Source organism: Canis aureus, chromosome 7, assembly GCF_053574225.1.
Source record: "Canis aureus isolate CA01 chromosome 7, VMU_Caureus_v.1.0, whole genome shotgun sequence".
NCBI classification, from domain to species: Eukaryota; Metazoa; Chordata; class Mammalia; order Carnivora; family Canidae; genus Canis; species Canis aureus.
In genome coordinates this window covers 40,229,159-40,252,679 of record NC_135617.1, presented here as the reverse complement: position 1 = coordinate 40,252,679, position 23,521 = coordinate 40,229,159, and the positions used below count along the sequence as shown (strand labels likewise).

Sequence of the window (23,521 nt, the reverse complement as noted above, 5' to 3'; positions counted from 1 at the left end):
AGATTGTCTCTTAAGGAAAAGACAAAGGAAAGGCTAATGAATTTCAGTAGATATGAAACTGAAATGATAAATTCAGTAGAAAAGAAAATAAGATTTTCACATCTTATACCAAATCACCAAGTCATATTTATCTTCCAAACAACTTACCAGTTTCTTCCTTTCTGCTCTCTTTGTAACTACTCTAATTCAGACTCTCATCTATCACCTGAACTATTACAATGATTATATAATCTGTCTTCCTAACTACCATTTATATTCCAATTCTCCAATCCAACTCCCAAATGCCCCTTCAAATGCATCCTTCACAGTGCTGTAACTCTTAAAATAAATTCATATATATTTACTTTTATGCATTCACACATACAAATGTATACACATCTCCACTGTCTTTCAATTGTTCAGCAGGATAAAACTCAAAATTTCTTAAACATTGTTTGTAAGACCCAGAGTCTACCTACCTGGCTTTCATGGCCTGTCACCCACACAAACACCTGAAACATCACATCATAGGTTTTTTTTTGTATTGAAGAGGGTAGGAGTTTAAATTCACAATATATGTAGGGTACCTGGGTGGCTCTAATCAATTAAGCATTCGACTCTTGATTTTGGCTCAGGTCATGATCTCAGGGTTGTGAGATTAAACCCCACATCCAGCTCAGCACGGAGCATGGAGCTTGCTTGGGATTTCCCAGCTCCCCCACCCCTCTCCTACCCCACTTGTGTTGTTTCTTGCTCTAAAAAACAAACAAAACAAAACAAAAAAAACCCCACACATTATATGTTTAATATCATTTTTCAAATATTCCATATTAACTGCAGTCTCTCAGTTACCATGTTATAGACCCCCCCGCCCCCTAAAATTCATGTTGACCCTAACCACCAATGTGATGGTATTGGGATACTGGGCCTTTATGGAGGTAATTAAGGTTAAATGATGTCCTAAAGATAAGGTAAGGCTCTAATCCAACAGGATTGGTGTTCTTATAAGAGGAAGAAGAGACACTAGACAGCTCGCTCTCTCCCTGCTAGCACAGAGTAAAGGCCATGTGAGAAGACAGTGAAAAAGCAGCCATCTACACACCAAGTAAACTCAGCAGAAACCAAATTTGCTGACACCCTGATCATGGTCTTTTAGCCTCCAGAACTCCAGAACTGTGAGAAAATAAGTGTTCACTGTGTAAGCTACCCAGTCTGTGCTATTTTATTATGGCAGCCCAAGTAGACTGATACAGATTTGGGGTGTGTGTGTGTGTTTTAAAGATTTCATTTATTTATTCATGAGAGGCACAGAGAGAGGCAGAGACACAGGCAGAGGGAGAAGCAGGCTCCCCACAGGGAGCCCAATTTGGGACTCAATCCCAGGACTCTGGATCATGACCTGAGCCAAAGGCAGATGCTTAACCACTGAGCCACCCAGGCGCCCCAACTGGTACAGATTTTGGTACCATAAAGTGTATTGCTACTGTAACAAATACCTAAAGATGAGGCTATCTCTTTGAAACTCAGTAATAGGCAGAGGCTGGAAGAGTTTTAGTGCATATGAGAAAAAGCCTAGGCTGCTTTGAAGGTGACTTTAAAAAGGGAAAGGAGAAGGGGAGGGGAGGGGAGGGGAGGGGAGGGGAGGGGAGGAAGGTCAGTCCCAAATGGAGTCACTTGTGCTAAGAGCCACCAAGATTTAATACATAATTGCAACTTCAGCCTCTCCCAAGAGTAGAATTTTAAACCAATCAGTCTGGAATTTCCGAGTCTGCCTGATAAAACCCTGTCTTGCCTGAAACAATACCCTCTTTGAACTTCCTTATCCCACCTCGTCTACCTATAAAAATCTTCCATTTCGCATAACTCCTTAGAGCTCCCTTCTATTTGCTAGATTGGATGCTGCCCAAACTCACAAACTGCTGAATAAAACCAACTGGATCTTCAAATTTACTCACTTTATATTTTAACAAATATTTTATATTTCAACAAAGAGACTACTGATAAAAACATGGATGTTAAAGGCAAGAGGGAGGACTCAAAAAGAATTACAGAGAAAGCCTCTTGTCTTAGAGAAGATATAGAATAGAGCATTAGTAGAAATATGGATACTAAAGGTCATTGTCGTGAAATCTGAGCTAGAAATGAAGAACATGTTATTGGAAATTAAAAGAAAGAAGATAACTCGTTAAACAGTGGCAAGGACTTTGGCTAAACTGTTTTGTAGTTCTGTGGAAAGCAGAACTTTTAAGAGATGAAATTGGGTATTTAGTTGAGGATTCTAAGCAAAGTGTTAAAGCTGAGGAGGATTCTTAGCAAAGTGTTGAAGGAGTAGATTGGTTTCTCATTATTGTTTACAGTAAAATGTGAGAGGAGACAGGTAAGGTAAAGGAACTGCTATGCAAAAAAGAACTAATGCATCCATACTGAAAAAAAAAAAAAAAAAAATGATTGAAGCCTGTGCTAAGAATGTGGCTGAACAACCATTTGATGAGGAGAGGGGTATGGGTGGCAACGATGGGTTTAATCAACAGTTTCAGCCTACACAGGAATAGTGGTAGGATGATACTAGCAGGGACACTGCCAATTTAAAATATAGGGAACAGAGATGGAACAAAATAAGGTAGCCTATGGGATTCTACAGGACAAGACAGAATTATTTAGTTGAGAACATGCTTTATCCCTCACAAAAACGTACCTAAAAGCAATTCAGTTATCAATAGGGCTGCCATTCCCACCACAGGCCCAGGTGGCAAGGCTGCTTCCTCCTCAGTTTCCTCAATTGCAGCCACCAGGAAACTGTTACAAAGGGTCAAGGGAGCAGGACCTATGCTGAGAACCAAGAGGGCAAGGCCACTACTTAGGGCCATGGTGGTGACTCTACCACCTACCCCTTAGTAGGTCTATAGAGCAGATCATCCAACCAAAGATGATTATTCTTGAGTCTTAAGATCTAATATAATTTGCCTTGTTAGCTTTGACTTGTTTAGAACCCATTGCCCCTTTTTTCTTTCCAATTTCTCCCTTTTAGAACAGAAATGTCTATCCTGTGCCTGCCCTACTATTCTATCTTTGAGGCACATAACTTGTCTGGTTTCACAACTTCATTGCTAAAGAAGAATTCTGACTCAGGATGAATCATATTTCAGGTCTCATCCATATTTGATTTAGGTGATATTTAGATGAAACTTTGGACTCAGAACTGATGCTCAGTTCAGACTCTGAGGGCTGCTGAGATGGGATGAATGTATTTTGCACATAAGAAGGACATGAATTTTGCAAGGCCAGAGAACAGAATGTTATGGACTGAACTTGTCCCCACAAAATTCCTATGTTGAAGGCCTAACCTCTAATGTGATGGCATCTAGATATAAGGCCTTTAGAAAAGTAACCAGTTCAATGAGGTCATAATGTTGGGACCCTAGTCCAAGGGGATTGAGTCTCTTTAGGAAAAGGAAGAGACAACAGAGAGCATTTTTTCTCCTAGTGAGAGCACACAGGAAAGATCATGTAGGATACAGTAAAAAGGCAGCTGTCCATGGGCCAGGACAAGAGCTCTCACCAGGAACCATACTTGCCAACATTCTGATCATGGACTTCTAGCCTCTAGAACTATGAGAAAATAAATATATGTCACTTACAGCACTCTGAAAAGACTAATACACTATACATGCTATTTATCTTTTTTTCTCTATTTAGTCTGCTGATCAATTTTCACTCTTCAAATTTCAATTCAAATATTATTCCCTATTAGGTCTTCCCTGATTTCAAGGCAAGAATAGGAATTTGCTACTCTATCATCAAAACTTAGTATTTATCTCTTTTGAGAACACCTAATTATAGCTCAAGTTATATATTTATGTCTCTCCCCACTGTTAACCTTGAGGAAAGACACAATGGCCCTCCATCTTTATCCCCAAGCCCTTGCCCACTACCCAACAAAGTGCTCCAAAAATGTTAGCTACATGACTTAGTTAAACCTCAACCACATTTTTGCCATAAAATTATCTATTGTTTTAAAAGAAAAACATACATAATTTAACAAAAACTAGAAGTAGGTTACCTTCAGGAAAATTTTAAGAAATTTAGTCAATCACTTAATTTAAATGTATAATATACCTCATTCAAATATGGTAATGAGAAGAACATTATCCTGGGTAACCAAAACATAATTAGTCTTTTATTCACAAATTTCAGGCTTGTGAAATATAGCAGTCCCCTCTATCAGTGCCCTCAGCTGATGATGTCAAATATCAGTGAGAAAATAGAGGCCAATCAGAGAAGAATTCTTTTATTTGCACACAAAACCTAAGAAACCACCTGCACCTCTTTTCGTTTTTATTGCTCATATAACAATGGAGGAAATATCTTTCCACTTAAATCAAAGCCTTCCACTGAATTAATGCTTTCTAAGGCCATTTCTTCTCACCTATTATCCGCCTGAGAGGCAACATTATCAATTCAATTACAAAAGGACCATAGTACTGAAAAAGGCAAGAGGTGGCACAGGGAAAAATACTTCAGCTTATCCTTTACATTTTACAAAAGAAAAAATTAATTTTCTCTTTGGAGCTAGATATAGCTTTGGAAGAGCAAAGACTAAACTCTGACTTTCCTGACGCCTGATTTGGTGTCTTACTCATCTCTTCCTGACTGCCTATAAAACTTACCATGAAATAAACTGAGCTCCTGATACTTCCCCACCAAACCTCCTCCTTCAGATTTGCCTGAGTTGATAACAACTTCACCCTTTCTGTGCAGCAAAAAATTTGGCTTTGCCCAAAAAAAGGTGTGAATTTTACCCATGGTTCTGGCAAGTATTCAATGTCTTTGTTTAGGGCAGGAGCTAGCAACATCTTAAATGGTTAGCCAGAAAGACTGACCACGTGACTTAGGGTAAGGACTTTGAGACACATGGGATCCATTGACCTGGAGGCTGAGATAACTATGTGGGCGATCAATCAATCAGACTTGCCTAAATAACAGAGTCTTAATAAAAACTCTGTCTTAAGGCTCATGTGAATTTCCCTGGTTGGCAATACTCCACATATACAGCTATATATCAATGCCAGAAAAGTAACATATCTTGAAGACAATAGAAGTTTCATATTTAGAATCTTCCCAGACTCTACCTTATGTGTCTCTTCTTTTAGTTGATTTTAACCTGTATTTGCTTATAATAAATGATAACAATGAATATAATAGCTTTTAAAAATTTCTGTGAATCCTAGAGAATTATCAAACCTGAGACTGTTTTAAGAAACTCCCAAAGTTGCAGTTGGTGTCAAAAGTGAGAGAAGTGTTCCTAAGACTTCACAATATATCCTCAATTTCTCCTTCTCTCACACCACACCTATGCATCCTATCAGAGTATCATGCTGGCTCTTTCTCCAAAAGATAGGCAGAATCAAATCACTACTGCTATCATTATGCACTGCCTCAGTTATTGCAACAGCTTCCTCACAGATCTCATATTTCTACCCTTACCCCTATAAAGTCAAACTGTAAAACGCCATCTAGGAATCTTGTTAAAATATCAGATTAAGTTGCTCAAAGACAAAAATTCCTCTGAGAGTTTCCCATCTTTCTCTCACAATAAATGTCAAAATCCTAACAATGGCCTATGATATCCTACGAAATTTGGCAGCTCTAGTTACCTCTGACCATATCTTCAGCTACTCTAGCCTTTACCCACTCTACTCCAGCCCACTAAGTTTCCTCATTGTCTTAAATATGCCAGATACTCTCAAGTCTCAGGGCTTTTCATCTGTTGTTTTATCAGTCTGGAATGCTCTTCACCCCACATATATTCATGGCTCCCTCACTTCCTTCAAATATCTTCTCAAATATTCCCTTATCAGTGCTTTCCCTAACATTTCACAACTTTAACACAACTCATTTTTTTATTCTCTTTCCCTGCCCCTCTAAACTTCTCTTGAATGCTCCACGAAGAGGAGTTATCTTTTCTGTTAACTGCTGTTTCACTAGGCTCTTGTACAGTATCTGGAACTAACTAGTATATAATAATATTTGGAAAAATAAGTGAATGTTATATTGTTCAAAATGGCTGATGAAACTGTTGCTTATTATTTGTGTATTTGCAAGGAAACATTTTCTTAACTTTTAGTATACTGCTTCTAAATAAATAAATGTCATCTAGAGAATGTTAAAGTTGTATCAGAACTGTGTAAAATGTAACTCTAAAAGGGGCCTGAGGGTAATATGCCATGAAAAGACCAAGTAAATTTACAAATATACTTTCGGATACCTTTGGGAGATACCCTGACTGCTAATTAAGAAGTGTGGTTTACTAATGGTTCTTAGTCACATTCTAAATGAGGAGTTGGCAAACTACTGATTGTTTGTAAGCAGTTTTATTAGAACTCTGCCATGTCCTTCTGTTCGCATTGTGTCCATGACTGCTATAAAGCTACAAAAGAGGTGAGTAGTTTCCACAAAGACCATATGGACCTCTAACTTAAAATACTTACTAATAACTACTCTTAAAGAAAAGTTTACTAAATTCTGTTCTAGATAATTTAGTTTTCTAAATGAGAGACTTTCATATTAACAAAGAAAATTCACATAACTTGCTTTCTTAAGAGGCCAAAAGAGACTTAGGAAAAAAAAAATCAATAGCTAAAATAAATAGAAAAACCACTTAAAAAAAAAACCTGTCCGTTCAATAAGTACTCTTTTTTCATGACACATCAAGGCAGACAAAAGGTACTGGAAATATGCCTTGAGTATAAAACATTTGTATTCTAAGAACTCCTAGAACTACAAAAGGTTACTGACCAATTTTATTCCCACCACAAAATGTATTCAATGACATTTTTTATTTACTGAAATTTCTGAGAGCAAATTATACAAAGGACCTTTTAAAAGCTTATTAACACCTCACTTTATTTCCTAACATTTAAAAAAAAAAGAATCAAAACCTATTTTAACAAAGAGAAATGTCTTCCATTAACAAGGACAAATGTTTTCCAAAGAGAAAATTTTAAATGTATAAAAACATGCAAAATTTTATTGAAATTAGTATAAAACCTTAAGGAAGAAGATTTAAGAAAGGAACTCATACACAAAGATTAATTCAAAGATTTAAATTTATTTTTATTTTTATTTATTTATGATAGAGAGAGAGGCACAGACACAGGCAGAGGGAGAAGCAGGCTCCATGCTGGAAGCCCGACACAGGACTCGATCCCAGGACTCCAGGATTGTGCCCTGGGCCAAAGGCAGGCGTGAAACTGCTGAGCCACCCAGGGATCCCTAATTCAAAGATTTAAAGACTGATGCATCAACTCCGAAAAGATGCAGAGATAGGATTTCATTTAAGAACTGTTCATAAAAATGGAAAACCTAGAAACATCATAAATGTTCAAGTAATCATCACTACAAGATTAAATTGTTATATCCTAAAAGGAGAATGCAATACAGTCAAAATTGATGAATCTACATTTACTATCCAAAGAGATGCCTACAGTATGTCAGCAAGTAGATTATCAAGAATTCATAAAATAAAACCATTAAAATTATAACATGGATGGTATATGTATGTGGGGGGGAGAGCACCCTGAATGTATCTGAGCACATAAAAAATGTCTTAATAGAAAAATATACACAAAAAAGGTTAGTGGTTAGTCGTAACATAAACAGTAGTTTATTCTTTTTCTTACACTTTTTTTCCCTACAGTTTTCTGAATGAGCCTTTATTATTATTATGCTATTTCCATTTTCAGGGGGAAAAAAATCAAGACTTACCCAACTAAAAGAAGCAGTGCACAAATTAAAGCAAATCCCAAGGTATACTTGAATGCCGTTTTAATTTGCTGGAAGTCAAGGGGAAAAAGTATACCATTTACTAAACCTTTAATATATAAAATACTCTTAAAAAATTAAAATGTAAAATATCCTTGCTACAGTGTAACAGTACTTTCACATCAAATACACATTTATATTCAACTATGTACAATTTCCTTGTTGAAAAATAATCTTGAAATTTAAGGAAAAACAATGTATACGTCACATCATAAGTATCTTTGCAAACCACACTAGATTTTAAAATCTTTTCAATGGTTAGACTTATGGAAATCAGTACTGAAAACTGTAATCAGTTCAACATAATCATTAGTAAAATTATAAGAATATTTAATAAAATATTCCCCAAAACAGGAAGCAAACAGAAACTACAATACCTCTCCCTTAATTCATTAAAATGGGTTAAAATAATAATTATAATATTTAATATGCATGTATGTGTGTATATATCTCTATATTTATATATAACATATATTAATTATATTTATATAAAATGAAAATACATAGAACATATATATAAATATATAACACATTTATTATTATCTTTGTCCAAAGACAAAGAAAAACACAAAGCTGGATATTCTAAATATGGAAAGAAAAGTTAATCTCAGAGAAAAGGTTAAATCAGTAAAACAAATAAACAAACATTATTCATCTCTCAGCCTAAGGAATTCTCTAAAAATCACCTTTAAAATTTAAATTCATGCTTCATTTGACGAATTCTTCACAAAGGAGTTAAGACAATCTTTACGAAAAATCTTAAAGTAAAGGTTGAGGAGGATCTTAAGTTCAACCAAAAGGTTGGGGAAGATGAACTTCAGAAGAAGTGAAAAGAGAAAGCTGGCATCTCATTCCATTTTTTTTAAAGATTTATTTATTTATTCATGAGAGACACAGATAGAGGATGCAGAAACACAGGCAGAGGGAAAAGCAGGCTTCCCACAGGGAGCCCCATGAGGGACTCCATCCTGGATCCTGTGAGCCGAAGGCAGACGCTCAACCACTGAGCCCCCAGGCGTCCCTCATTCATTCCATTTTTAACATTAAATTCCTAACCAGCCACTTTAACTTACATATATGTTGGGTTTACAAATACAGAGTTACAGAAGTATCTGCAAAGAATTAATTTTGACTTTCTATATAAATATTTAAACATCTTATTTTTTTCTCTAACAAATTGTACTGATTGCCACTTGGAATCACTTCAAACATTGTACTCGCTCCTGATCTTAATGCGAATACTTTAAGGTTTTAATAAACATGATTAGGCATAATGCTGGCTTTTAAGTGAAAGTTATATGTATTTTTTGTATTTAAATACAAAACATAAAAAGGTATAAAACAAATTCCTGTAATGCAATTAAAAAAATTCCTTTTATGTTGCCTTTTTTCCCTTAAATCAGAAAAAAAAGGTCCAATTTTAGCAAATTATCTTTCAACATGATTTCTTCTTTGACCTATTAAATGACTATATATTAATAGATACGCTGTCTAAACCACCCATGCAATCTAGAGACAGGCCCAACTCAGTTGTACTATATTCATATATTTTTAAGATACCTCTGAATTCAATTTGCTAATATTTCAGTTAAGATTCGTATACCAGCACTTAGGTGATGTTGGTCTGAAGTTTTGGATATATATATATATGTATGTTATATTTATCAGGTTTTTATATCAATGTTATCCTGGATTAGTAAAAATAGTCTACAAGTGTTCCTGCTGACAGGGGTCAGCAGACTGTCCTGTTGGCCACATGTAGCCTATCTCCTATTTTACTGGATCACATCAAGCTTATTAAGTATTATCTCTGGCTACTTCCACAGTACAACAGCAGAGGTAAGTAGCTGCGATAAACCATATGGCCCACAAAGCCCAAAATGTTTATTGCCTGATTTTTAGAGAAAAAGTCCACCAACCCCTGCTCTGGAACTGCTGTCTAAACAATTGTCACAAGTCACATGTGGCTCCTGAGCTTTTGAAAAATGGCTAGTTCAAGCTGAGATGTGCTGCAGTGTTAAGATACATTTTAAATCTCAAAGGCTTAGTGTGAAAGAAGAAATTTAATGTTTCATTAAGAATGCGTTTTGACTATTTAAAATGGTAATACTTGGAACCTATTACATTAAATACAATGTATCATTAAAAATAATTTCAACTGCTCCTTTTTACTTATTTCAATGTGGCTACTAGAAAATTTAAAATTTCCCATCTGGCTCACATTGTATTTCCATTAGACAACACTGCTCCAGAACAAATTCAGTCATGTCATTCTTTGAGAAAGGAAATAATCTTTCCTCCTCCCTGAACATAAAATAAACATACTTACAGTGCATTTACCGGTATCATCATCATCCTTCTCTTCATAGTAGAAGTAGACAAAAGGGATCCAGAAGAACACACAGAACAGTATGACAGAATATAAGGCTGTGGAAAGACATAAGCTGAGTTCTACCGAATACACATAAACTTAATAACTGTGATATATATACCTGTGTGTGTACATATTAACATACAAATGTAACTTACCAAATTCACACTACATAACAAAGTCACTTCCCCATCTGATCCCTATACCCATAACTGTTTATATGTAATATCCCAATCAGCCTTTTCTGATCCCTGTCCCAAGAAATCAATAGCATTATTAGATCATAATTTAAGTTAACCATGGGGCAATTTTCAGCAGTAATGATAATAACTGTGCCTATAACAAGTGTAGCAGCTAACACCTGAGCTTCAGATTGTGGGATCAAGCCTCACAAGGGGCTCTGTGCTCAGCATGAAGTCTGCTTGTCTCCCCTCTCACTCTGCTCCCTCCCCTGCTCACACACATGTACTTACCTTCTCTCTCTGTCTCTAAAATAAATAAAGGAATAAAATATTTTTAAAAAATAAAGGAATGTTAACTTTTATATTCCTTCCAACTGAAAATCAAGTTGACACAATACTTTCCAGTCAAATTAAAAAAAAAAGCTATAATCAATACTGTCCTTTTGATACAAATAATTTCCCCAATCGAAGTTTAAAATATGTAGTGTTATAAAACTGATTTTATACAAATCAGTAAGGGTCAGCCACAGAAGAAGGCCCTCCTGAAAGTATACAAGTGAACTATCTCAAGTGTCTTGCATTAATCCTTCCTTCCTTCCTACCTTCCTCTCTCTCTTCCTTCCTTCCTCTCGCTTTTCCTCTCTCTCTCTCTGTCTCTCTCTCTCTCTTTCTTTCTTTTTAAAGTAGGCTCCATGCCCAATGTGAAGCCCAATGCAGAGTTTGAATTCAGGACCCCCCTCAGATCAGGACCTGAGCTGAGATCCAGTCGGATGCAGACTGAGCCACCCAAGTACCCCCTGCATTAACTCTTTCATAACAAGAATGTTCTTAGCAACATTATTCACAGTAGTCAAAAACTGGAAATGACCCAAACATCCATCAACATGTGAACAGATAAACAATATATAGATTGCTTGCTTATATAATTGACTAGTATACAGCAATAAAAAAGAAGCAACCATGGATACATGAGATGAGGATGAATTTCACAAACCTTATGCTGAATAAAATAAGCCTAAACACAGGAGTACATTTTCTATGACTGAACTTAGGAAAGCTTTAAAACTGGCGTAACTAATTTATTGCAAGTCAAAAAAGTGGTTGGGGCAGCTACTGACTGTAAAGAGACATGAAGATATATGGCAACAGGAATATTCAGAAAAAGGCAGTTACTAGCAATCCATGCCTGGGGGAAGGAAGTGGGGAACAGAAACAATCTGAAAAGACTATAATAACCCCTCAGCAGTCTGTGACTCAAAATAGGTATAGAACAACTGCTCTAAATCTTTGTTTTGCTAACACCACATGCTAAATAAATGATCTTCTGTGAAGCTAACTGTTCTTTCCTCAGTGTCCTTCATAAAGATCTCTTCCTTTAACCCATAAGTGTTAATCTATAAAGAAAAATAATTAACATTTTTGTGTTTCAGATCAGTTCTAATGTCCAGTTGGGTTTATATATCTGTAAATGAAAAAAAAAAAAAAAAAGTTGCTGCTACCACTATTATGAAACAGAGAAACTGCTTCTGTTACAGTTCTATTTCAAATTGATAGCTATTTTCAAAGGAAAATTATTCTTAACTCCAACAGTGATGACACTCTCATATCCTGACATCTTTATAAAGTATGCTTTTATTTGTAAATGTTTTTGTTAAAAGACTGCTACTAGCAAAGAAAAGATAAACAGACTCTTTGGTTTAGTCCCACAAACAAAGAAAACATATTAAGAACAAATTTTAAAACTTCATGTGCACAGAAGTTGGCAAAAAAAATAAACTCATAAAACAAGTCCTTTTTTTAAAACATCTTAGCAAGAACAAGCAAAAACAAGTGAACAGACAGCCATCAACCCTTAAAAGGAAATGGACAAAAACTGTGGCAAAGAATATGATGATCGTTATCTTTTCATATACATGAAGCAAATAACCTACCCCTTTTAAAAACTGGGTATCAAAAAAAAAAAATAAAAAAAATAAAAATAAATAAAAATAAAAATAAAAAAAAATAAAAACTGGGTATCATTAAATTATAACTCACATGAAAATTAACTTGGATAAATTAAGCTTTTGGATTTTTAGACATTTTTTATTCCTCCCAACTACTGATGAAAACACTAAGACAAAGAATAACTTAGTCAATATTGTGATAGTATAATTAATCATTACAAAGCTTTTTGTTTCAGAAGGCCAAAGTATAAAGATATTCTGGGAATTCTAAAAGCCTTCTAAAATTATCCCATTTACCCAGCTGGAGAAATCTGGGGTCAAGACTGCTAGCTACATATCCCATTTTCATCTCAGCCGGCATTCTCCTTTCTGTCCTTCCCCTTCCTTCCTACTTCCTGCCTAAAATGGACACATGATAGCTTACTCTCTAACCACCATTTTGGACTCTCGTAACCTTAAGATGGAAATCATGCATTAAGGATGGAAAAGAGAAGGAAAAAAACAAACACATGTTTAGGATCCTCATGCCATAATGCTGCCATCTGAACCATGGATGGCCCATTTCTAGACTTATTTTAAGTGAGATTTAAAACCACAATCCATTAAGTCATCTACTTCCAGTCTGTTAACAGCTGCCAAGTGTAATTGCTGAAGCAGAATCTGATACAAGAAATGGGGGAACCCAAACATTCACTCCTGAACTATGGTGGTCCTGCCTGTGAGCCATGAGTGTAATAGATCTCAATTAACTTTAACCATTGAACATGGTAGCATCATGAAGTGCCACAGAATCCCCTGGGTTCAAGATACAGTTCTTGTCTTTACTAGGTAGCAGCAACTCTATTTCCCTTTATAGCCAGGATCAATCACTCCAAACTACATGGTAACTATTATTGCCTGTTTATGCAACAGAATAAGGAGACCAAATGGTCAGGTGGAAATAATACCTCTAATTCAACAAAGCTATTATTGCATCCTTGCTGGAAGTACTCTCATATGGCTATTAAAAATTCTAACTAGCAGAACTCAGCTACAAGAAACAAGTTTTGTGGCTAGTTCATTAGGAATTATTGTACAAACTGCCATGCTCACTTCTATCCCTTAGTTATCAAACATAGGTCTAGATTATGGGACAAAGAGACCATGTAATGCTCACTGGTCCACAGCATTCCCTAAATGAAAAAAATAAATTAACACTTCAAAGTTCATTTTATGAAGCTTGTAGGGTCTTCATACACAAACCTGGTAAGAATAGTAAGATAAAGGAAAATTATATACCAGTCTACCTGAGTCAATTTTTTAAAAAGAACCAAATAAGAAAACAGCAAATCAAATCCAGCAAGAGATTTAAAAACCAAAAAAGCCATCATCACGACTAGTCAAGGTTTATCTTAGGAATGCAAAGTTGACTGAAGAATAATCTATCCATGTAATACGTTACTTGAAAGAATTATTAAAAAACAAAACAACAACAAAAAACTCCGTATGATACTCTGGTAAAGGGTATTCAATTAAAAAAATATCTAATTAGTATGTTCCAGGCATCATTCTAGGGTTCGTGGATATGGCAAAATCAAAGCTCAGAAGTCCCTACTCTCCTAAGAATTCAGTGGGGGGAAAATATTTAGAATCACTGTGCAAACTACTCAGAGTACATAAAAAAAATTTCTTAAATAAGAAAAATACAAACAACCCAACTAAAAAAGGTAACTAAAGCAGAAAATTGAAAAAGTCAATAAATATTTTAAGAACATGCAATTTCATTTTCAAATAAGAGAAATGCAGATTAAGGAACTATCAATTCACACTTCCCAGACTGGCAAAAACTAAAAATGCATAGCAATACCAAAGTCTGGCATACAGAACACCCAAAATTAATGTAATATTTGTGTCAGCCATATTTTAAAAAGTACACTATGGTTTTTAAAATTACAGCTACAATCTTGATGTCCCACATAATCCAAATAATATTAGTCTTGTCGGCAGGATTTTACAGCAATATTTTAATGTCAGGATAAAGTTTCCTTGCTATTCCAAGGGCTCAGATAATGCATGAACAGTTTCAAATGTTCTTTTTCTCTCCTTCATTTTAGAGGTAGTATATACTTATTTGGGAAATTCTGTAAGATACAAAAATATACACAAAATTAAAATTATAGATAATTCAACTATCTAAATGCCACCTAATTTAAACTTTGGGATATCTTCTTCTAGTCACTAATTGTATACACAGTGTTTTTATTTTTATTTGCTATGTAACTCATTGGGCTAGGTGCCAAAAAACTACAGCCTACGGGCCAAATCTGGCCTACCACTTGCTTTTGTAAATAAAGTTCTACTGGAACACACAACAAAAACAAAAATAAGAACAAAAACACCAAGTTTAGGGACACCTGGGTGGCTCAGTGGTTGAGTGTCCGCCTTTGGCTCAGAGCATGATCCTGGAGTCCTGGGATCGAGTAGTCCCACAATGGGCTCCTGGCAGGAAGCCTGCTTCTCTCTCTAGGTCTCTGCCCCTCTCTCTGTGTCTCTCATAAATAAAATTAAAAAAAAAAAATCTTTAAAAAAATACCAAGTTTAGGATACAGAGCAACTGGAATGTTTTTATCTTTTCAATGGGATTTGTATAAACACTTAGAAAAATAATTTGTCGTTATTTAGAATGTTGAAGATGCATGTAACTTATGGTCTATCAACTCTATGTATGTATGCATTTTGCATTTAGGCAACAAGAAACGTGTACAAACATGTTCAACACACAATTTTTAATAGCAAACAATCCAAATGTCCAGACTGATTAACACGTGTTATATTCATAGACAATAAAAATAAGCTATACTTCATGCACGAATATGAAAGAATCTCAGAAACATATGGCTGAGAGAAAACAAGCAACTTTATATGAAATTTCATATAAAGTAAAAAAAATGTAAAACTAAAGATACACCTTGGTAGAACTTTAAAGGTAAATCAAGGGTTTAACAGAGACTAAATTATAATAGTGGTTACTTCTAAGGGAGTTGGAGAAGAGGTGGCATCATGGAAAGGCACACAAGGGGCTTCAAACTTCATACTTTGCATGCTTAATAGATATATTGCAAGTATAAAAGCATTATATGTTGAATAAACATCAAAACTGTCAATACTTATAAGACTGCTATATAGTTAGCTTCTAAAATGGCTCCTGATGATCCCCACACCCTTGTGCAATCCCCTTCCCTTGAGTGTGGGGTAGATCACTGACTCACTGCTGATGAAAAGAATGTGACAAAGTGGTGGAATGTCACTCCTAGGATTAGTACTAAGAGATTCTGACTTCCATCTTGCTCGCTCTCAGAAACCTCAGCTGCCATGTTGTCAACCGTCCCATGAAAAAGTCCCTGTGGTAAGAAACTGATGCTGCTGGCAACAGGTAGTTAAGATCTGAAGCCAGCCCCTACCCACGTGAGGGAGATTGGGAGCCAACTCTCCCCTAATGGATGATTGTAGTCCCAAAATACACAACTGCAGCCTTGTGAGGAGAAACCCAGAGCTGAGGACCTATATCAGCTACATATAGATTCTTGACCCAGAAAAACTATGAGATAATGTTTGTTTTAAACTGCTAAATTTGGGGATAATTTGGTATACCACAATAGGTAACTATTATCACTGCTCATAGTACCTCACTAATTCAAACATTAAAGGGCATGATCTGACCGTGTATACAATTAGAGTACAAAATTGTTTACAGGCTTTAACTTAGAATATGTAGTCTGAAGAACAGTCATTTCCCTTATGGATTTTTTTGGTTTCCTCTAATCTTTCCACGTGGAAACAACTTCTTAGGTTACTGAATCTCATGAAGTCATTATCTAGAGAATTTCTTGAGCAAATATAATTAGAAACCATTTAGAAAACTCCCCCAGTGATTAAGAATACAGTCTTTTAAAAAGGGAGAGGGAAAGCAGGAGATAGGATACAACTATCTCATCAAGAAGAACTCTGCAGAACTGAAAAGGTCCCCCAAATTAGTCCCAGTCTATCTTATCTAGAAAAGCAATTAAATATATTAGAGATGTTTCCAAAACAAGAAAGAATCAAAAAGACATAAACATGATGAGATGCTAGGTCAATTCTTTCATATTAATTTTCTCATATCATTGCACTGAGTTTACTACCCTTGTTTTAATTCAGCTAATCTGAACTAAAACAATAGCAGTTATCAGCTATTTAGCACTAATCACACATCTCACACTCCTAATACCATGAAGTAGATACTACTTTATCACCATTTCACAAGTGGAAAAGTCATAAAGAAGTTAAGTGACTTCAAGGTCTCATGGTACTCTTCTCAAATTAGACAGCAGGAAGTTGTAAACCTTAAGTTCAAAACGCATAATATAGACTCCAGGTACAATTTTTCAGCAAGTAACCAATAGGACATACGGAAAAACTTACTAAAAATTCTCTTAGGTACTCTAAAAGGCATGGCATAGAAACAGGAGTCTGAAAGTGTCTTCGTCCATCTTATTCCTCCTTAGTTCCATAATTTACCTTACCCAAATATGTATACACCTATTTTCACTGCAGAAATGCTGGAGAGCAAAAAGTAAGAACTTATTAAACATCTTAATAATCTGGGATTCTTTGAAGAAGAGTACTCATAGAATGGCAAACAATGCAGTAAATGCTTTTTTAAAAAATGCAAGTATACATATACTAGATCCTCAAAGCAGCGGTATTTGAAATAACCAAAAACTGAACCCAACTGACCATAAATTTTAGAATGGACAAACAAGCCATGGGATGTTAATACAATAGAATATTTACAACAATGACATTCAATGAGGTACTGTTACCTGCAACAATACAGATAAATCGCAAATAAAATGTTGACCACTAAACCAGAAGAGAAAAAATACCTACTGTATGATTCAATTTATATCAACACACACACACACGCACAAAAACGATAGCCCAAGAATCAGTGTCAAGAAAATAAAGTGTCTCTAGGATAAAGTGATACAACTACAGAAGGGCTGAACACAACAGTCTGGAATAATTCCTGCTTATGGTTTGAGCTCTCTCCTTTTCTACAACCCCTGTATACACTGAAAATCAAAACAGAAAGCTAGAAAAACTATTAAGTAAAATGAAAATTCACTTAAAGTGGACAGTGAAAGAATTAAGACTAAAACTTTCAAGAATGGTTAGAGAAAACATTAGAATAAACATTTACAATAAAGTACATTAAATAGAATGTAAAAAATTTAAAGATGAAAATAAATTTGAAATATAAAAATAGGACTCAGATAAAAGGCTAAACATAATACATAAGAAATAAAATCCTGAATAGGCTCAAACATAGGATTAAAACGGAACTGAGAATAAAAAAGACAAGAGTAGTTTTTTAAAGGAAAATATCAAAGAGGTTTAAAGACATAAATGAAGAAACAAAAACATTTAAAAAGGAAAAAAAAGACTGAATCCTTAATGTCTCTGGGAGGAGTACAACATCCTTGGATGAAGGGATCTCCTTCTAGGTATAGGGTCCCTATGAGTATCAGACAAAAGGGCAGAAAAACAATTTTACTCTTTCATCGTTCAGTAAGATCCAAGAACCTGTATTTCCCATGCAGTCAGTGTGAGGTAATTAAGGACTGTTAATAATAATCATTTTAGCAGCTGGGGAAGAACCAGTAGGTAGAAGCAGCAGTTGGCCTGACTTCTACAAATTTTCCAGAAACACACACACACACACACACAAAAGTTCAATTAATATAACAGAAGGATCTCAAAAATGTGTTTTCCCGACCCTGATTTGCAGGGATTAGAGAGTACCCAAAACAAGAAAACTATTTTCATAATAATATCAAAATGTTGTTAGCCTTTCCACCAGCAGTTATGTTTGTCACCATCAAGCACTCACTAGTGGGGAGCACTTTTATTCAGGAAACTTCCTTTTGAAGTAGTAATGATTCTATTAGATGTCTACTTTTAATACACATTTTAAAAAATTTCTGTGAGAAAGGAAGTACTCATGAATCACACTTGTGAGACGCACTGTGCTATTTTACTTATGAGCTACACTAGTCACTTTCCTTCAAAGAACACTATTTTTTACTTGAAAGAACTGACAGACCAGCAGTAATTATCTACCCTTGAGTATTAGAGGGACTTTTCCAAAAATGAATAAAGTGACCCTTTACTTCAAAGAAAAAAAATGACCGTATTTGCTGCCAATGATAAAACCTAAGCTTTCAAAAGAAAATTAGGATTTTTGGAAAACTTGAATCCACCACCCTGAATCTTACTTCTTCCCTATAGATAAACATGTTTCTGAGAAGAGCAGTGTTGACACTAACAGAAGAGAGAATTCATTAATGGAAATCAGAATCTCTCTGGATGGACTCTAGCATTCTGTATTATTTAAAAGGTCCCAGATGATATTTGGAGCTGCCCTGAGGGTTCAGTGCTGCTAAGCATTCTCACAGGAAACATCCCAAGGACTATTTATTATAAGGCAGCTCACTTAATGCTACCAAGCTCCAGCTTAGGAAATAAAATCCACTTTAGGCTATGCCACTCACTAACAAGGCGATCTTTATTATCTCTAAATATCAATTTCTCCATCTGTAAAACATAAAATATATTCCCCAAAAAATGACACTCATGAAAATTAAGTAAAATGTTGAAGGTGAAAGTCTTCTACAGTTTTTGGCAAGGTTAGACAATGAAAACGTGTTGATGTTAGGAGAGATTGGATGAACTATAAGGGGATGTATAAAAATGGTGCTTTCAATTATCTGGAGTCTGTTTTGTTCTCAGCATCCAGGAGGAGATAGCTAACAGGCAGTTAGATAATATCTAACATTTCTAGAAAAACACCTGGGCTTGAAGATAGTAACTATTTCAGAAGCTATATATCCTTTTAGGCTCCTGACTATAGGTCACCTTTCTAAGACAAAGTTAAAGGCCTATTATCCACAGTTAAAGTGGATATGACTGTCATCTTTGTAACAACCACCATTAATATTATTGAATTAAATCTTGCTTTGAATCCATAGTCATCGAGAAGTTTTCTATCATTATTTGGCTTCTTATGCAAAGTCCTTCCTTATATGAGTATCTCAACCATCCTATCCCAAGGTAGTTATATTTCTAACAACTCAACTTCTGCAGAAAATCAAACCCTAATACCTAAGTCATCTACTGTTTGTAATGATTAACTTATCTCCTATGCATTTAATATACTAGAGACATACTATTCTTAGGAGAATTGAAAAAAAATACTCACTAAAATCATTTTGGTAGACTTAATTCTCTACATGAAACAAGTGGAAGGGCTGCATAAATTAATATTTCTGTTTATAAGTCTTTGTAACCTTGGTTACAATGGATTAATCCAACAGCCTCTAGGTTCAATGATAAGATATGGCTCATGGACCTGGACTGCACCAAGATAAAAGCTACCTTATCTTGTCACATGTTCTACAGCACAAATACTCTTTAATGTCACATAGGAGAGAGGCTCACTTCCCATAAAATTGTTTTTGAAGTGATTTATATCCTCCCAAAATTTGTATTGAAAGGCAACATTATGTGTAATATAGCACCATTTCAAAAGTTTTAACTTAAGAAGTCAAATTTATATTTTAAAATATAAATATAATGTATTCATCAGAAATAATGAATTCTACATTAAAATATAGTAATTATCTACCCTTGAGCATTAGAGGGACTTTTCCAAAAATGAATAAAGTGACCCTTTAATTCAAAGAAAAAAAATGACAGTATTTGCTGTCAATGATAAAACCTAAGCTTTCAAAAGAAAATTAGGATTTTTGGAAAACTTGAATCCACCACCCTGAATCTTATTTATGTGTAATATAGCACCACTTCAAAGGTTTTAACTTAAGAAGTCAAATTTATATTTTAAAATATAAATATAATGTATTCATCAGAAATAATGAATTCTACATTAAAATACCACAAAACATTTCTAAAATATACACCAAAGGGATATAATTTCATGGGTTCTGTAGATTTCAGATCAAGAGATAAGGCAGAGTCAGAGCAGCTAAATGAAAATTCAATGAAACCCTTGAAAAAATTATCCCATGAAAAGAAATTCTATAAGCTGTTTTTTCAGTTTTCAATTTAGTGTCCTACTGAAATCTTATTCAACATCTTGATCAACTGCTGAAAAAAAAAATCACATCCCTTTCTTAATTCAGTACTTAGACATTTTTTTTAGATTTATTTATTTTATTTTTACTTTAGGGAGAGAGAGCATGTGTGTGTGCATGCCCATGTGCCCGTAAGCAGGGGGGAAGTGGGGAGAGGGAGAGAGAGAATCCAAGCAGGCTCCCTGCTGAGAGCGGAGCCTCACATGACTGGATCCCAGGACCCTGAGATCATAACCTGAGCCAAAACCAAGAGTCTAATACTTAACTGAGTCACCAAGCCGCCCCAGCACCTACACACTTTTATAAAAACACAAGTTGTATGTGTATATTTAAAGAGAAAAACTGGGAAACTAATTATAAAGCTTTAATAATTGAACACTGGGGAAGGAAGAGAGAGGGAAGGCCCAATCAATCAGAATCCCTTAAAGTGGCTCTGTAATCAGAATCCCTTAAACTGGCTCTGTACAGTACAATAAAGCTGATGTTACAAACTCCCTGGAATGCCCTCTACTAGTGTCAATACTTAGAAAAAATGTCTAGAAAACTGAGATTTTTAAAATCAAGACTGCATACTGGTAATATAGACAAAGGAAGAGACTTGGGATTTAAAGTAACTTGACTGGGGATCCCTGGGTGGCGCAGCGGTTTAGCGCCTGCCTTTGGCCCAGGGCGCGATCCTGGAGACCCGGGATCGAATCCCACGTCGGGCTCTCGGTGCATGGAGCCTGCTTCTCCCTCTGCCTGTGTCTCTGCCTGTGTGTGTGTGTGTGTGTGTGTGTGTGTGTGTGTGTGTGACTATCATAAATAAATAAAAATAAAAATAAAATAAAATAAAAAAGTATTTGACTGAAACTCCAAAAAGACATATTACAAGTGAACCTAAATAAAGCAAAATAGGTGAAAAGTTTCTGGATTATGAGAATGAATACTGTATTACTTACTCCTGGTGTTGAAGCAGTAATCACAAATGTGATATCAAAATTAAATGTTTATACATAGCTTAATTCTATATCTTGGTTAGCAGCCCAGAAAGGAAATGAAACTCAAATACTTACTATAGTAACCATATAACACAGTGTCCTCGATCTGTCTGCTGACATTAGCATTGGCCCAGTCCTATAATAAAAAGGAAATAACAGCAATATTAACAAAACATCCATTTGTTTAACAGTTATGATTAAGTTTTAATATGACTGAATTTCACTTATAAATGTATCTACAACCCAACCAAGTATGATCAGTGCCTTCAATAACTGAGAAACAGATACATAGACACACACACTTCAATAGGTAAATACTGAGATAAGATGGCAATACAGTTCTAGGGAAACACATAAGCAGATGCACCTAACTTGGCCTGAAGATCAGAGATGGCTTCCTAAAATGACTCGAAACTGAACAATGAAGGAAGAAAGGTTATACTCAGAGAAAAGGAGAAAAAACAATAGGAAGGATAGAAAAGAGAAGGAACGTATAGGAAAGTCTGAGAAAACTGCAAGAAGATATGTATAGATTTATTAGAGCTTTTGGAAAAGTAAGAAAAAGCAGGTGGAACAACCGAAGGAAGGACACAGGTTTAAGGAAGTTATGAGTCATGCTAGGTATTTTGGACTCTGTCCTAAGGGCACCAGAAAATTGTGATGAGTTTTTATACAGAGAGTGAAATATGATTTGTATTTTAGAAAGATATTTGAGTACACTACATATATATATTTTTAGTACAATATATTTTTTAAAAATACCTGAGTCAATCTAAAACTCCTCTGCACTCATCCCACACAAGAATTCATTAGATTAGTAATTTAAATGTAGTAATTTAACTACAAATATAATTCATATTAATAAAAATATAAAAAATATAATTCAAATTAATCTTTTCAAATAAAAAAAATCTGTACACTAATGAATCAGAACTGAGGTATAAATGGCAAGTCTTTTTACCAAATGTCCTATGCTTAAGCATATGAAAAATTAAACCTGGAGAGTCCAAGTGACTACTACTATTAAATAATAAGGCTTAAATTAGTATACAGATCATTTCTTTTCTATAAACACTTTAAGAGCTCAAGGCAATATCAACATCCCACTACACTGGCACTGAAGGAAGGATAGCAACATTTAAATCTCAAATAATTAGGTTTTCCTTTTTTTCATCTATACACACCTCTAGCAATGAACATCTATGAATTTCTTACTGACAAATTCCTCAAAGAACAAAATTGTGGAATATCCAAATTTAGCACTATAAGCAAAACCTTGACAAAGAACAATAAAAATTGTATTTTTCCAATAGCAATAAAGACTATAAGAAACTTAATAGGCTAAATAAAAATTTTATGTTAACTACATAAAGAAAACTAACTTTTAGAATATTAAAAATCTAAATAAATGGAAAGAAACATGCACCTACATGAAAAGACTATAAACACCAAATCCCTAAAAATTAATCTATAAAAACTATATATACTGTCAATCCAAATCCTAATATACTAGGAAGTAGAGTAATTTTGACATGCTGATTATAAAAATCATCTGAAAAACATATAGGCAAGAGCTAAGAAATTTTTTGAAAAAGACCAACAATGAGGAATTTACCCAATTACTAGATTTTATTAATAAAACATGAACATCTACTACCTTTTATTTACCTAAGTCGCAAAATTTAAAATACATTATTAATGGCAAACTTGGAGGAAAAGTCATCTCCTACATAGTAAGAAAAATAGTCTATGATACAGACATTCTTTTTTGGAATCTATCCTAAAAAGAGTCACACAAATCAGCACAGATATCAGTACACACCTAAGTTTTAAAGATAAGTAGTAGTACTATGTAATTAATGACCTCAAGAGGTCTTACTGGGTTGCATGACAAGCTACCAAAAGGGGGCCTCCTCTTCCCATTCAGTAGAAGAGCTGCACCCCATCTCTATTACAGTACTACAGGGCCCCGAAGACTCTAGGTGCTCAGCAACTGGAATGTCCAATGTTCATGTCACAGACAGCTTGTATCTAAATAAGTTCACAATACTTGGCACCGAAGTCTCTAGTG

General features: G+C 34.9%; 1 protein-coding gene across 2 annotated transcripts in view; it reads right to left on the bottom strand.

The window, feature by feature from the left end:
- Positions 1-23,521, bottom strand: part of LMBRD1 (LMBR1 domain containing 1) — a 109,569-nt gene that overhangs the window by 73,007 nt on the left and 13,041 nt on the right. For both annotated transcript variants that reach the window (XM_077903492.1, XM_077903493.1), the window contains exons 3-5: positions 21,526-21,586; positions 10,130-10,227; positions 7,744-7,811 (exon numbers count right to left, since the gene is read on the bottom strand). In XM_077903492.1, the coding sequence (XP_077759618.1) occupies positions 7,744-7,811; positions 10,130-10,227; positions 21,526-21,586 (227 nt within the window). The remainder of the gene's footprint in view (positions 1-7,743; positions 7,812-10,129; positions 10,228-21,525; positions 21,587-23,521) is intronic.